This window comes from Protopterus annectens, chromosome 3.part1 (genome assembly GCF_019279795.1).
Source record: "Protopterus annectens isolate FY-2018-M chromosome 3.part1, PAN1.0, whole genome shotgun sequence".
NCBI classification, from domain to species: Eukaryota; Metazoa; Chordata; order Ceratodontiformes; family Protopteridae; genus Protopterus; species Protopterus annectens.
The window spans coordinates 1,149,646,599-1,149,662,682 of record NC_056732.1 but is presented as its reverse complement, the minus strand read 5'-3'; the positions used below and the strand labels follow the sequence as shown (position 1 = coordinate 1,149,662,682).

The following is a 16,084-nucleotide window of genomic DNA, read 5'->3' as shown; positions in this document are numbered from 1 at the left end:
CAGGAAAAAAGCTTTAGCACTATCCTGTACACAGAGAAATATGATCAGAATCTAAACAGCAAGTAACTTTGTTAGCAATATTGCTAAATGATTATGTTGTTAAGTATATTGCAATAACTTAGAGCAAAGTAACTGAAATGAAGAATATGTTACAAAAATGAATCTCATGTACGTAGTGGGAACTAATAAAATGAATTTTACATAAATGTTACTTACATCAATAGGTGCACTGTCATATATTCTTTTGCCAATTGCTGTCTTTCCTTGAATGTCAATATTCTCCCTTTCCTCAATTGGAAGGGTCTCCACTAGTTTACAGTCTATGTAAAGGGAAACAGAATCTGGTTGCACACTTAGGGCGAGCTTATGCCAGTTACGGTCAAACAAGTTGCCAACTTTTCCATTTCTAAATGATACTTTAACAGCATCTTTCGTAACACCGATAGAGCTATACTCTACTGCTCTGTCTTCCCCATCGAGCCTGATTGAAACCTGTAAGATAAAAACAAAAACAAATTAATAAATAAAATAATAGTATTTGATAGAATACAACCAGCACACATTGTTCCAGAAAATTTCAAAAACATAGGTTCATAGTTTAGTATCAAGCTAACTGCCCTTGCGAGCCATTTTAAGCCTAGCCAATTATCCATTGTGAGACTCAAACCCTGCACCTTGTGTGTAGAAGGCAAACACCTTAGCCATTAAGCCACACTGCCAATCATTAAAAATATCCTAATATATCTAGAATTAATCTCAGACTTTATATGACAAGAAGTCTATATACATGTTTTAGAAGTCAGTCTCTGCTTATAAATAACTTTCTTAACTGATATTTTTGGACTCACTCTCACAAACCAACACACACACATACAACTGCAACATGAAACACTAGGCATTTTGCTTATGCTGATTAAATTATTCAGTCATTTATTCATTTCACAGTTCTTGCTTAAAGATTTTTAAGGCTGTTTTATCCTGGCAAGTGCTTACGGTAGAGAATCAATCCTTGATGAGATGATAAGAAGGGTATACACACACACACACACACACACACACACACACACACACACACACACACACACACACACACACACACACATCTGAATACAGTTAGACGTGTATTTCATTTATTTGCTAACTTATTTATTTGCATATTGATTTTTCATTTATATATTTCTGATTCCAAGGACACTGGGAAAAGGTGCTTTCTAAGGATAATGTTTAATGGTGAAAGCTGGCTGTATAGTACAGAAGGTGAGATCCTGACCTGCCAAGCAGCATTTGCTGTGTAAGCAGCTGTTAGCAGGTGCATGGAAGCACACACGTCATTGAGCTGCTGTAGCAAGCTGTGCTTCAGTGGTGCATGTACTGGGACACTAAAGATTGCTGTTAGAACCTCAAAAGGTCAAAAATTCATCACTGCTGAATGAGGACCACAATGTCTGATTCTCACCCAACTTATAGTTCAGTCAAAACCAGATTAATCCATGTTAAAGACCAGAATGCTGAGATGACCTCCAACACACACACACGCTTATCCAGTGGTATTTGCTTTTAGTTCCATCAGGATTCACTAATATGTGAAGTTTTAGAGGTGCATTTGGACACTGGTTTCAAATAGAGTACCTCAATGGCTAGCTGTTCACATTACACATTACTAGTGCTTATTTATTCATCCAATGAGCTGTCAGTTTTGCTGGAGTACAAAGACTGAGTTACTCTACATAAAGATAATAGTTGCCAATATTCTGCCCTTTACTTGCCAGTAATACACTCGCAGAGGCTCACTTTTGCAGTTTGCCAATGGGAGATATAGATACATGCATCCTGGTGTTGCTCAGAGAACTAACTCTTCATATAGCTTACTTGAATTTTCCTGAAACCCAATAAAATTATATTTTTACTGTTTACACTTTGTTGACCAGGTTAATCCTACTAAGCCAATGGCTTCTTTTCAAGGGAGACTCAAGGTGGTATTCATATTGACTAGGTTGAGATTTGGCCAGGTCACTGGGGAACATCCTCTACCCTTTGGAGCTGCTAGATGGCATCAAAGGGCTCCTATAGTGGAAAGGAAGAGGCCTAAGGGAGCAGCAGCATGGAGAGTTTGGAGGTAGAAAGTGAGAATTTGAGAAAAAAATTGCTTGATGTGGAGCTTAAGTATGTAAACAAAGATTCCTGTGTGGTAAATATGAGAGATAAGAAGCATTTAGTTGTCTCCATGGAGAGGGAAGTAAGTGAGTCTGTTGAAGTGATGCAGATAACAGAACTGGTGTCGGGAGGAACTACAGATACTCTTCTGTTAATAATTGAGTAGGATGATCCAGGTGACAGTTTTATTTGTTTCATGGGGTAAGATGGCAGATAATGTCTTTATAAAAAGTGCCGAGAACGGTAATGTGGAAAAGGAAGCAGGTGATGCAGCAACAGAGAATGTAGCAGTGACAGAACGTAGAAGAGGAAAGCAGCAACAGGCTGAGATGGTGTCTGGCTCTGTAGCAACAGATAATGCAGAAATTACAACATATGCAACAGTGACAGCAGGCGAAAAGGAGACCAACAACAAACTGAAAGTAAAGCATTTTTTAAAAAGGAACAGAAGGCCAGCTGTGAGAATAAGAACAAAGGTGACACTGTAATAAACAGATATTATATTGGTTTTAAAGCTCAAGAGATTCAGTCTTTTATACATACTGGGACAGAGGTTGAAATTTGGCCAGGTCACCGGGGAACTTCTCCTACTTAACATTTGAAAGTGATGAACTGATGACAAAATTTCTGGAACTGTGTAATAAAATTAAGGACATTTATCCATTGAACAATTATTTGTTTTCCAGTAGTAACTTAAATGATAAAACTTACTTTGCACTTTAGAACTGATGAACTGGAAGAAGATGATGTTAACAATGGAGTGTCTATGTGGAACTACTGTTAATATTGTGAAAGTCAGAGATGCAAGAAACATATGGAAAGGATGGTGGAAGATGAAAGCTGTTTTGAAATGAGGAAAAAAAAAACACGGTGAAACACTTGTCAAGTGTTATTTATATGGCTGGTCATATAGGAAAACTGATATGCTGGCCAGGCCAAATCATGTTTTTTTTTTGTGGGGAATTTTCTCATTTAATTAATTATTGTGACAAGATACAATGTAACCAGTGTGGAGACAAAGGGCATACAGCAAGAAGGTGTGTGTCTGAAAGCAGGATGTGTAAAAAAATGGACACGTTTGGATGGATTGTGAAGAGGAAACAGTAAATAATGAAAAAGAAGGGAAAGGGAAGAAAACATATGTGAGCAAGAATAACATAATATTAGGAGAGAGTGAACTAAGTGAAGATGAAGCTGTAGAAGAAGAAAAAATATGGAGGAGAAAATAAAGAGAGAAAGAAAGAGGGAGTGCAGGCAGGAAGTTATGTCAGAAGGAACTGATACTAATATTTTTTGAAGTTCCAACCAGTGAAAAGTCTGATTCTGAGGATGAAGGATTATTCGTACATAAAAGCATGAACAATATTCAACTGGGGAAACAGTAAAAACAAGAAAACAAAAATTTAAAAAATATTTCCTCTAAACATAAAAATAAGGAAAAATAACAATTTCAGAGTACTTTAAGCAAATATGAACAGAAATATTAACATTAAGAAGGGTAGATACTGCAATGGTATGCTAAATGTGATGTGGATCTTAGTCTGTTAGAAGAAGTAAAATTCCAGACAAGTAAAGAAAGATTGCAAACAGAAAAACTGTGGGGTAGAAATGTAATATGGAACTAAGGAATTGAACATTGTTCTGGAGAGGCTGTGTTGTAAAAATCATAGTGAAAACATGTAATGTTCATAAGAATGGGAAGATTAACTTTGTGGATTTGAGGTGGAGAGAACATATTTATAGAATTACAGCGTTATATACATATCTAGAGAGCAAGGAAAGAGAATCTGTTTCATCAAGTATTAGACTATGTGGTGGATAACATACAAATTATAATTGCATGGGACTTTAGTTGTGATTTAAGGGAAAATATTAAAAAGAAAAAGAAAATGTAAAAAATATAGGAAGGGATGGAATTTGATAAATTAGCAGAGTGAAACAAAAGGGGGAACTTGGATCTGAAATTAATTATTTCGTATTATCAGAAGGCTTGCCGGTAGCAGATGGTGATACAATTGTGAAGGGATTTTCAAACCATTTAGCAATATGGGTGAAGGTGATGGAAGAAATAAATTATATTAAAACAGGAAAGAGAATAAAAAAAAATACATGAGAAATTATGGGATGAAATTGGAGGGTGGGAAGTATTGTACTTATGCAGGGATCATATAACCATGAAGGGCTTGTATAAAAACTGCTCTGAATGGTAGACTAAATTTAGAAAGAAGTATAAACAGTGTTTTTTCAATGGCAGGATGATGTAAGAATGGAAGAGAAAGTAAAATATAGGAAATGTAAAGAAATGTATTATAGAATGTAGAGAACAATACAAGAGAGCATTATAGGGAAAAGCAAATACATAAAAAAATCAAGAAAATTTAAGGCAATACTGTTTAGGCAGAGATATTATTTTCAAGGGAGAAGGGAGGAGGTATCTGCATATTTGGGTAAAATAGTAAAGGATGGTATTATTACATTAAGTAAAATAAAAAATGTAAAAGTAGAGGTAAATCAGCACCAGGACTAGATGACATTAGTTATAACCATTACAAGGAAATGAATAAAGATGAAAGAGAATTTAAAAAATACATTAAATGAATGGATTAAGGAGGGTATAAAGGAAGAAGACATGGTGGATTGATAAAATTTATACAGAAAAAAGATAAAAAAACGATATAAACAATTGGAGGCCTATAACAACTAGGAAATACTAATGATAAAATATGTGTGAAAATACTACAAAATGAATGGGTGGGATATATTTAGTATTAAGAACGGAGTAAAACAGGGATACCCTACAGCTATGTGCTTATCTGTATTAGTAATGAATGCAGTAGTACAGATAGATATGTATGCATGAAATTTTGGGTGCAAGGTGTGAGATGGAAGGAATATTCTACCATTGTGTATGGCATATGCAGATGATGTGGTTCTAATAACAAAAAGCAAGGGATATATAAGTGAAGTTGTAATACGGATCAAAAATCTGTAGAAAACAGCTGGACTTAAAAGGAATTCATGACATAAAATATAAATGAAATATATTTCATAGGAAAGGAAGTAAAGATTTTGAAAGTGACATTTGATGAGTATGAAGGTGTAAAGTGTCAATCGAGAAAGATGCTGGAACAAATAAAAAATGTTAGGTGGAAAAGTTGTTACTTACCATTTCAGAAAAAGACATCAATGCTGCATTAATTATTTATGGAAAAGTGACATATTTGAGGGAAATATATATGTTTCCTACTCAAATGGAAAAATAGTTATTAGAGACTTTTAAGCTTCATTTGGGGCTCAAGGCTGAAACAGTGACAAGAGATAAAATTTATAATAAAAATAATGTAGTTTGAGTTTAAAAATATCCAGTGCTACATTTAGCATTTATGCATTTATTTGGGGTAACTACAAAGGTAAAAGACAAGTATAAATCATAGATAAGATACTCTATGAAAAATATAAAAATGTACGGGGAAAAACACAGGGAAAGGAAAAGGAAAAAAAGAGGCAGAAAGGAAGAACAAGAAAATTACACAAAATGAAATTCTGGAAGTTCAAAGTAAGTGTGGCTGATAGGAAAAGAAAATGGTATGATATGATTTTTAGGGAAAAATGTTGGTGCACCCAGATGATGAAAAAAGGCAACAAAACGCAGAAGAAAAGAGGGTGATTTTTTTATGAAGCAGAAGATTTTATGTGGAGAAATTTATTAGACAAATTACCAGTGAAAGGGAATACGAAACTTAAAGTATTGTGGGAAAGAAAACGTGTTGAGTGTAGTGAAAAATAAGCAACGAAACTTTGTTTTTTTGGATTGAAAAAAGAATAATTAAGCTTGGGAAAGTTTAAAAATGAATATAGATGAGAAGAGTTGAAGTGTATTAATATTAAAATAAATATAATGGAAGCAAGATAAAGTAATGAAATTTGTTATTGATAAATGGGTGAAGTACTGTTTGTGACAATATGGGTGCTGTAGAAAAAAGATGCGAGAATTTGTTATATAATAGGAAAATGGAAGGGTATGATGTATTACCTGAAATAAGAAGATGGGGGGGATAGGGGGTAAACATAAATGAAAAATAGTGAAATACCTAGAACTGTTTAGTTAAGTTATTTTGTGTTGATAATTTGTAAACAATGAGGGCATAAATAATTGATTTCTTTTTTAACATGGTATAAAATGAATGTCTATATTAATAAAATACCCTTACACTGTTTGATAAGTGACATGTTGTTTTACATCCACCAAAGTTACCACGAACTCAGAAGGATGAAGACTCATTTTAATGTCTCATCCAAAGGACACCATACTTCTGCTTTAATGCAGTTTCAGTTTTGGAAAAATTAATCCAGCTAGCTGGTGTGGGAGTAGAACCCACAGCCTTCTGCACAAAACATGAGTGTGTTACCTATTGAGCTCCCAAGACTGTTAAAGAGAAAGCAATAAAGCATTACAAAAAAAAAAAAAATCCTACACGTATGAGTCTGTTTTATGCACAGCAGCATTAAGCTCTGAGTCAAAGCTTGAACACCTCAGACTGCCAGAGACAATCAAGGCAGCCAGATAAGGTAATGCTGGTGGCAGTCCCACAGGAAATAAAGAGTAGTCAAAAAAGATGTGACTGTTCTTGAGTTAGGGTTAGGGTAAGGGTAAGGGCAAAGCTTTGATGTCTGTGTGTGTGTGTGTGTGTGTGTGTGTGTGTGTGTGTGTGTGTGTGTGTGTGTGTGTGTGTGTACATGTGTGTCTGTGTATGTGTGTGTGCGCGCGCGTGAGTTTGTGTGTGTGTGTATTACGTTGTGTTAGATATGGGGATAGGTTTAGAGTTTAGAGTGTGATGGTATGTGCTTGTGTGTGTGAAAATGTCTTGTGAAGTGTTAGTGTTACAGTTCTTTTTTTTTTTTTAAGATAAGGTGTAGGGCAATGCATGCTAACCCTAATCCAGCTCTCAACCCTACACCTTACCTTAAAAAAAAAACTGTTCAGACAAATTAGAGACGAGTATAACTGAAGGGTTTTAGTGTAAATATTGCAAAATAAATTTGTTTTACTTTTGCAATGTTCTGTATGCTTGATTTTTATAGTTTTCAATATCTTATTTGTGGTGTCATTATTTTGTTTTCAAAATTAAGTTCAATCATACATAATTTAATTATATATATATATATATATATATATATATATATATATATATATATATATATATATATATATATATATGTATATATATATATATATATATATATATATATATATATATATATCATACTCAATCATATATATACAGAGTGAGAAAGTGAGGGATTACACAAAAGTATATAGTGTTTATGCAACTGGAATCACAAGTACTGGATTCTAATTATTTGTGTCCATAATCTGTGATCTTTAGTGATGCTTCCTTTTCACATACCTATATAGCCTTTGTCAGCTATCAGGCAATCCCATTTTCTGACCTGTTGAGTTCTGCTGAAATTTACTTCCTAGTATAAAATTGTCAATCTTTCTTGGACACTACATCCTTTCTTCTCCATACTCCTTGCTACATTTAGTTAAAACCTTCATATTCAGTACTGCATTAGTACTGAACAGTAATCAATGTTCCATTATTGTATTACTGAAAATTGCTAAACGTATCCTATATGTAACAGCAAGAAAACACACAATAGTTTAACACAGTTTCTGAGACTCCCAGCCTACATGGCATCCATTTGTCCAAACTAAGGTGCACACTATGACTCAAGTCAACAGATTGTCTCGTCAATATTTTTCTTTATATAAAAAAATCATCTACTTCCTGTCTGCCTGTTTTCTGCCTATACTCCTTCAGCCAGGCTAATCAAGTCTATGTAGTCAAGATACTACCACTATCCTTTCTTGCTATGTATAACAATAACATATTTATTATGCGTTATACCTTGTATGCCCTTCCAATATACTATAATGTAAAAAGTACTTTGACATAAGTAGAATAAGGAAATATAATGTTAAAGCCTCATCTTTATCCATGATCTTTCTTCCAATGAACATCCAAGCTGAACCATATTTTGTTTAATAAAAACTGTAGGTGGGTTGGATTGCATGCTAGCAGTCCCTCAGGTGTGCCCCATTAACCAGAGGATAGAACCAAAACAAAAAGGCCTCTACACCTTGCCTTGCAGAAACTGTAGCAAAGCTCTGTACTAGATCCATATGGAGTTACTAGCACACACACATACACACGCACACACATGCGTGCACACACACACACACACACACACACACACACACACACACACACACACACACACACACACACACACACACACAGCAATTTATGTAAGAAGTCGCAATCTCATCCACAGCTCCTTAATGTCCAACATGCCCAGACTATCCACAAACGAGGTCACACGGCTGAGTTGTAGGGATTAATTGGCAGCTGCTGTATGGTAATAATCATTCCTCACAATATTATTGCTTGCATACAAGGCAACTGCCCCTTTTTCCCTACCCTAGCTATGGTATTACATAAAAGTGCCTCCTAGTTGAGTATTCCCACAGAACTGTTGCAATATTACATTATCAATTGGAAAAATACTGCTTTGCTTCCAGTGAAGTTACTAATTCACCACAAATGTTATAGTTGTTTATTTGTATATTAATAATAATGAAAGTGGTGACCTTTATCAGCTATTATTAAGCTCACAACCCTTAAGTGCTGTAATTTTTCCCATTCCTTATTTCCGTAGTATAACTACCTACATGCAACCATTTTGTTTGCACTGTGCCTTCTTTAGACAATGTTTAATTATTTAATATATATATATATATATATATATATATATATATATATATATATATATATATATATATATATCACTTTCTCAATATTTGTTAAAATTCCTAGACTACTTTTCTATATATTTCTGGTTTACAAATACTCCACTGATCTCATAAACACTTTTACTTAACTAAATCAAGAAGAGTTGTATCCATTTATTACAGACAGATAAAGAGCTGTAACAGAGACACAGAGGATTATGGTTGAGTCTCCAGTCATAATTAGAGAGTGTTGAAATAAAAGAGTGCCATAATTACTGAACATGAATTTCACAAAGGTCATGACCAGAATCAGAGAAAGACCAGTTTAAGGCAGAACAGAAATTTTAATAGAAAGTTTGCTTAGAGACATATTTTTGACTTTACAAAATATGAGGCATCCTGTCACGGAATTTTGGTTTTATTTCAGGTTATTTCAGAATAAGACCACTGAATGAAATGTTAATATTATTTTTTGTTTACTCTTTTCAATATATATTCATAGGTTTATATGAGATTACTAGATTACCGGCTCAAGAGCCCTTAGCCCTAGCCAGTTTTACCCAAACTTTACCCAATTTTCTATTTTTAGGGGAAAGATAACAAGGGTCAGCAAGCAGGGTTTTGACTATTTTGACTGATTGCCTCTGTCCTTAAGGGACATGGATCCAACTCTAGAAGTGAATCTGTGATTTTCCATCCATCAGTCCAGATTGCACTTGAAGATGTCCGGGAAAGGGCTCTACTTCACGTGCATAGGAATCCTATTCCAAAGGAGGAGCAGTCTCTGGGACACATATCTCTCTCTAGCATGATCTATTCATGTCAAAGATCACATTTAGATTTTTTGGACTGGGTAACCCTCATGCAGTTAGTTTTGAAAATACACAACATTCCCATTAGGGGTTTGTCAGAGACTGCCTTGTAGGTCAGACACTGATCACCCCTCAGTAATCAGTAGGAAACTGAATACAGGGATAGGGCTTTTAATTGGCCCTCATATGATATAATAGTTATACCCTGTAGTTTTTTTTTTTTGGGGGGGGTGAAAAACCTCTGAGAATGCTCCAACTGTTTCAGGTGCCTGGTGAAGTACATGCCAGAGGGTGCATTGTACTCCATTATTGGTCTGATGGGGGCTGAGTACAGTGGAACTAAGACATCCTTAGATCTAGATGCCATGCCCTTACTTATAAGCTGAGCCACAAAGAAGGATTTACTCAGCACCATAGACACACGGTGAACAAAGTTCAGACTACTGTCTCTCTGAGTACCCAAATCTCTCACCACTGGGTCCACTGTTGGGGGAGGTGCTATCAATGTTGTAATTTGCAGGGGTATTTCATTCCTCAAAGAGTATTATTATGCACTTCTTCACATTTAGTTTGAAGCCATGGCTCTGATACCAGTCATTAGTCTGTGTCAGACCTTTCTGTAGGATATCAATAATGTTTGAGGAGTCAATGGTTGCCTCCAGCTTTCAGTCATCAGCAAACTTGGTCAGCCCAAAGGCCATCTACATTTGCCTTGACATCTGAGAAACATATGCCAAACATGAGGGGTCCAACACTGAGCCCTGTGGTACTCCACTGGTGGTTGGCCTCTTGCTGGATGTGGATTCCCTCATTCTAACATCACGTGTCCTATCCATGAGCCATTTGGCTATCCATCTGGTGACAAAGATTTATGCCCAATTTTGTGACTTTATGTATAATACACAAGTTGAGTAATGTGTCAAATGTCTTGGCCAGGTCAAGGTAGGTGGTATGCACTCTCTTACCATCATCCACTGCCTTGGTGACCTCCTCAAAGAAATCCACCAGATTGAGCAGGCAGGACCTGCCCTTTACAAAGACAAAGTGAGTTGGGTTTAAAGTCTGGAGATTTTGTATGTCATCTTTAATAAGGTCCATGATTATCCTTTCCATAACCTTGCATATGAGCTAGTGAAACTTGTGGTCAGTAGTTTCCTGGGTACATTGGCAGTTCCCCCTTTTTCAGAGGGATGACTATTGCTGTTGTCCACTTTACTGGGACAGTCTGGAGACTTTGGTTAAATAGAGATTCAAGTGGGTAAACTGGGTCATGTTTCAAAGTATTTAACAGGCACCCTGCGATTCCTTCAGGACCCATCGATGCTATGTGTCTAGCTTTAAAGAGTAGAGTGATGATCTGTTCTTTTGTAATAATAGGCAAAGGAAAGGTAGGGGGATTTTATGGGGAGTGACTGGTAGGTGTTGAGGGGGTGAAATTTGAGTTGAATTTATTGGCCAGCAGGTTTGGTATGTCTTCTGGCTGAGTAGTGCCAACTATACCCAAATCAGAACATTGTTGAGTGTTTCACTTAAGATTTCAGACATAACTAAAAAATACTTTGTGGTTATCCTTTGCTTGGAGTGCTATTTTAGTCTTGTACTTAGCTTTTGAAGACTTGACTAGTTCCCTGATTTGCCTGTTGAGGCTAATGAGGGATTTTTTTGTCTGTTGTGCTCCCTCCCACTTCTAGACAGGAATTTCCTCCTTCTGTTGTATAGTATGTTTATTCCAAGGGTCCACCAGGTTGGTTTGTTTTTTGGCTAGACCTGGATTTAGTTTGGACAGATACTACCATTTCTATGCAGTTGTTTAAGTGGCTGTACAGGGAATTTGTTTATACTTCAATATTGAGTCAAAGTCTGTAATTAACTTCTTGAGTATTCTTTCACTGAATTGTCTTCATTTCTTGTTTCCATGATGAAGTAACATCTTGTTTTCATAGCTGCACATGTTCAAGTTGTTTGCACTCTCCAGAATGAACATTTAAATGAAGTTTCTGATGAAGTTTGTATTTTAAAATAGTAAAATGAAAATGCTTAATTTTTAATTTACAGTCTGATTTCTTCTGATCGAGGTTTTTATTGTTTTATACAGTCACAGTGTTTGCCTCCTTTGATCATTTCTTCTTGTATAACATCTTGTTTTTAATTACTTATTTCTAAATCAAGACTAAACTAATTATTATTCAACAGTTCTGAAGTTATATCGCTTTGAGGTTGAACATATTCTAGAGCAGTTATTCTGATGTGAAATCAAAGTCATTCTCTAACAGAGTATTTGGTTTGGCCTTGATGTGGCATTCTCTGAAATGGCACCTTAGTATTCTAAACATTTAGTTAGGCTTTAATAACTGAAGCAGTGTTGCTTTACATCAGCTGTCACAACTAACCTGTTCACTTGTTATCGTGCTACTAACTAGAGACAGTTGTGCCATTTGTTCTTAATCTGATGTTAACAGCATTGCTCTTGTGAGCAACAATACCTCTAATGATTATCTGTGTGCATCTTGAGTATTTTTAATGTATTCTTGTACAAACCAGTTTTGCAAACTGGATGACTTATACAGCGAGTGTTAAATCTCCAGGATTTAGATAATGGCAAGGCTCCAAAGCCATAGTGAAGCACAATCAGTCAAATCAGTTACTTGAACTTTTACTCAAACAAAGGAAACAGCATATTCTTATTGATGTGTTAAAGAGGTAGGAATGATGAGTGAATGTTGGAACAATGATGGACCGAGTAGGCCTGCAGCTATTACGTAAATCAGTAGTGGTAATGTCTAGGCTGAGGACTAACTTTTCATACAGAATTACTCAAGGAGTCAGAAGGAGACAAAGTAAATAACAGACTTTGGCTCAATTACAAAATGATGTGTTAAAATGTTGATTGAGCTATAGCTGTAAAGTTCCTTGGTTACACTGAAACAGAATTGCTTCCCTAAGTATATAGACTGAATATGAACAGAAAGGTGTAATACAACCTCATTGCAAGACAAGATTTTGTTTGTATGTTTTGTATTGTTTAGGCAGTAAGTATGAAAGAATTATGTGGTGTCTGTGCACCCACTTTCATGTATCTGAACATAATTATGTGATTATAGATTTTCTGAAAAAATATTTAATATGTTGAAATTGTACTGTCTTTAAAACGTAAAGTCTTCGCTTCATTTCCCCAAGACCAAACTTCATGAGGATTCCACTTATCAAGTTCAGCTCCCTGATGTTGAAATCACCAATCAGTGTTTTCTACTGGAATTCACTGCCAGTGCAGTTCCTAAGTGTGCACCACCAGTAGTTCCTTTATTTTGAGAGATTTCTCCATTCTTCATGTTATGTGACTATGGAAATGGTGTGTGCATGTGTGTGTGTGTGTGTGTGTGTGTGTGTGTGTGTGTGTGTGTGTGTGTGTGTGTGTGTGTGTGTGTGTGTGTGTGTGTGTATCTATATATATATATATATATATATATATATATATATATATATATATATATATATATATATATATATATATATGAAGGTTTAAAGGTGTGTGCAGGGGGGGGGTAGACCTTGACCCCCATGCAGTAAACTCTGCATTTTATTTCAACTGGTTGAATTGCAACAAGTTTAACTATGCATTGTGTCCTTTGAGTTAAACATCAGCAATTCACAGGGAAAGCTGTTGTGGCAAAGGCTTAATGTTATATCTATATCTATCTATCTATCTATATAAATATATATATACATATATATATATATATATATATATATATATATATATATATATAGATATATATAGATATATATCTATAGATGTATGTATACACTATATATAGTATTTATATATATACTGAATGGGTAACCTGGCTGAAAGGGTTATGAAAACAAAGGTATATGCAAATAATATATATATATATATATATATATATATATATATATATATATATATATATATATTATATATATGCACTAAGAGTATGGCTATTAAATGTGTTTGTTCTATAAGGAAAAGGAAACTGTTATTAGATATAAACAACATCTAAAAAGTGGCATCAAAAAGGAATTTTTCATCTTTTCTATGTCCAATTATATTGATATTTCACAGGTGCAAAATCATTAAAAAATTGGGTAAATAATTTACCAGGCACCTGTTGCTGGAAGAATATAATCTTCCATGGTGCAGAGTGAGATGAAGAACTCACTACTTAATTTAATAAGGCAATTTTAAGGGTCAAATTCATAAAGCTTATCTTAGGTAAGAGCCATAATTGAAACTCCTTACGATGTGGACATCCAACAAAAGGGCCTCACTGAGACAGAAGCCTGGTGTCAAAGACATGGTCTCAAGCTCAATGCCAAAAAGTGCATTGTCATCCCCTTTGGCAAAAATTCTGTACCCATGAACTACCACATAGGCGGTAGTCTGCTTAACACCGAAAGTGTGATAAGAGACCTTGGGACACAGGTGGACAGTAGTCTCTCCTTTGATAATCACATTGCCAAAGTGGTCAGGAAATCCTTCTACATGGTACACCTCATCACAAAAGGTTTCTCATCCAGAAAAAAAGAGGTCATTGTTCCCCTCTACTCATCACTCATTAGTCCCATTATAGAGTACAACACCCCTTTTGGTATGTACCTCACAAGACATCTACAACAACTGGAAAGGCCACAAAAATACCTCACAAAGAGGATTACTGGCCTCAAACAGATGCCTTACGCAGACCGTCTCAAAAAACTCCAGCTTTACTCCATCGCATATCGCCTACTCAGAGGCGATCTCTGCCTAACATACAAAGCTATGTCAAACCCAGAACTGTTGGACATGCTCCACTTATAAAAATCACAATCCCTCTGAGCTACATGCTCTAGGGACCTAAACCTTGTCACCACAATAAACAGAACATGCTGGAGGGATAGATTCCTGTCCCAGAGACTTCCCATACTCTGGAACAGACTACCTATCTATGTCAAACAGAGCTCCTCATTAGAACTCTTCAAGAAAAATCTTGATGATTGGATGGGCAATAGGAAATTCACCCCGGGGATCACTTCTGTTGTTCTGCTTGACAGGGGCAGAGGAAAATAATTTTCTTGGGTGGCGAAAGCCAGGGTACATTTTTGGCTAGGCTTATATAGGCCCTAGGGCCAATAGCCTAGTACCTAACTATGAACCTATGAGGTATACAAGATATGTACGTGGCTTTGTCGCATGCTAATGAGACAGTTCAAGAGACAGGAATATGCTAATTAGTGGCGTATGTAGATCACCACTTCCACTCCTTCCACATTGCTGTAGAGAACCTAATCTGATCATTTAGTTTGCAGTTTGCAAAACTAACAATTTTTACAGGAAAGACCCACACTTATATCTTTAATGAGGCGATATCATGTGACATGGGGATATGCTATAACTATTGTCCTGATATCCAATACAATGGGACATGTGGGATATGCATTAAGTGTTGCCCTGTTAGTTAATATCATGTAACATGGGGAAGATGCACTAAGATTTGTCATGAATATCAAGTAACATGTTGGACATGCACTAAGTCTTTCCCTGTTAGCTGATACAATGTAACATGTGGGATATGCATTTAGTGTTGCCCTGTTAGTCAATATCATGTAACATAGTGAATATTTACTAAGTGTTGTCCTGTTAGTTGATATCATGTAACATGGGGGAGATGTACTAACTGTTGTCCTGTTAGTTGATATCATGTAACATGGGGGAGATGTACTAAGTGTTGTCCTGTTAGTTGATATCATGTAACATGGGGGAGATGCACAATATTTTGTCCTGAATATCATGTAACATGTTAGATATGCACTAAGTGTTATCCTGTTATCCAATACAATGTAGCATGTGGGATATGCATTTCATGTTGTCCTGTTAGTCAATATCATGTAACATGGGGGGGATGTATTAATTCTTGTCCTGTAAGTTGATATCATATAACATGGGGGAGATGCACTAAGTGTTGTCCTGTTAGTTGATATAATGTAACATGGGGGAGATGCACTAAGTGTTGTCCTGTTAGCCGATACAATGTAACATGTGAGATATGCATTTAGTGTTGTCCTGTTAATCAATATCATGTAACATAGTGAATATGTACTAATTGTTGTCCTGTTAGTTGATATAATGTAACATGGGGGAGATGCACTAAGTGTTGTCCTGTTAGCTGATACAATGTAACATGTGAGATATGCATTTAGTGTTGTCCTGTTAATCAATATCATGTAACATAGTGAATATGTACTAATTGTTGTCCTGTTAGTTGATATCATGTAACATGGGGGAGATGCACAAAATTTTGTCCTGAATATCGTGTAACATGTT

General features: G+C 35.6%; 1 protein-coding gene across 1 annotated transcript in view; it reads right to left on the bottom strand.

The window, feature by feature from the left end:
* The window catches only part of COL22A1 (collagen type XXII alpha 1 chain), a 2,341,282-nt gene that overhangs the window by 1,453,063 nt on the left and 872,135 nt on the right, over positions 1 to 16,084 (bottom strand). The window contains exon 7 of the mRNA XM_044067281.1: positions 217 to 492. Coding sequence (XP_043923216.1) covers positions 217 to 492 — 276 coding nt within the window. The remainder of the gene's footprint in view (positions 1 to 216; positions 493 to 16,084) is intronic.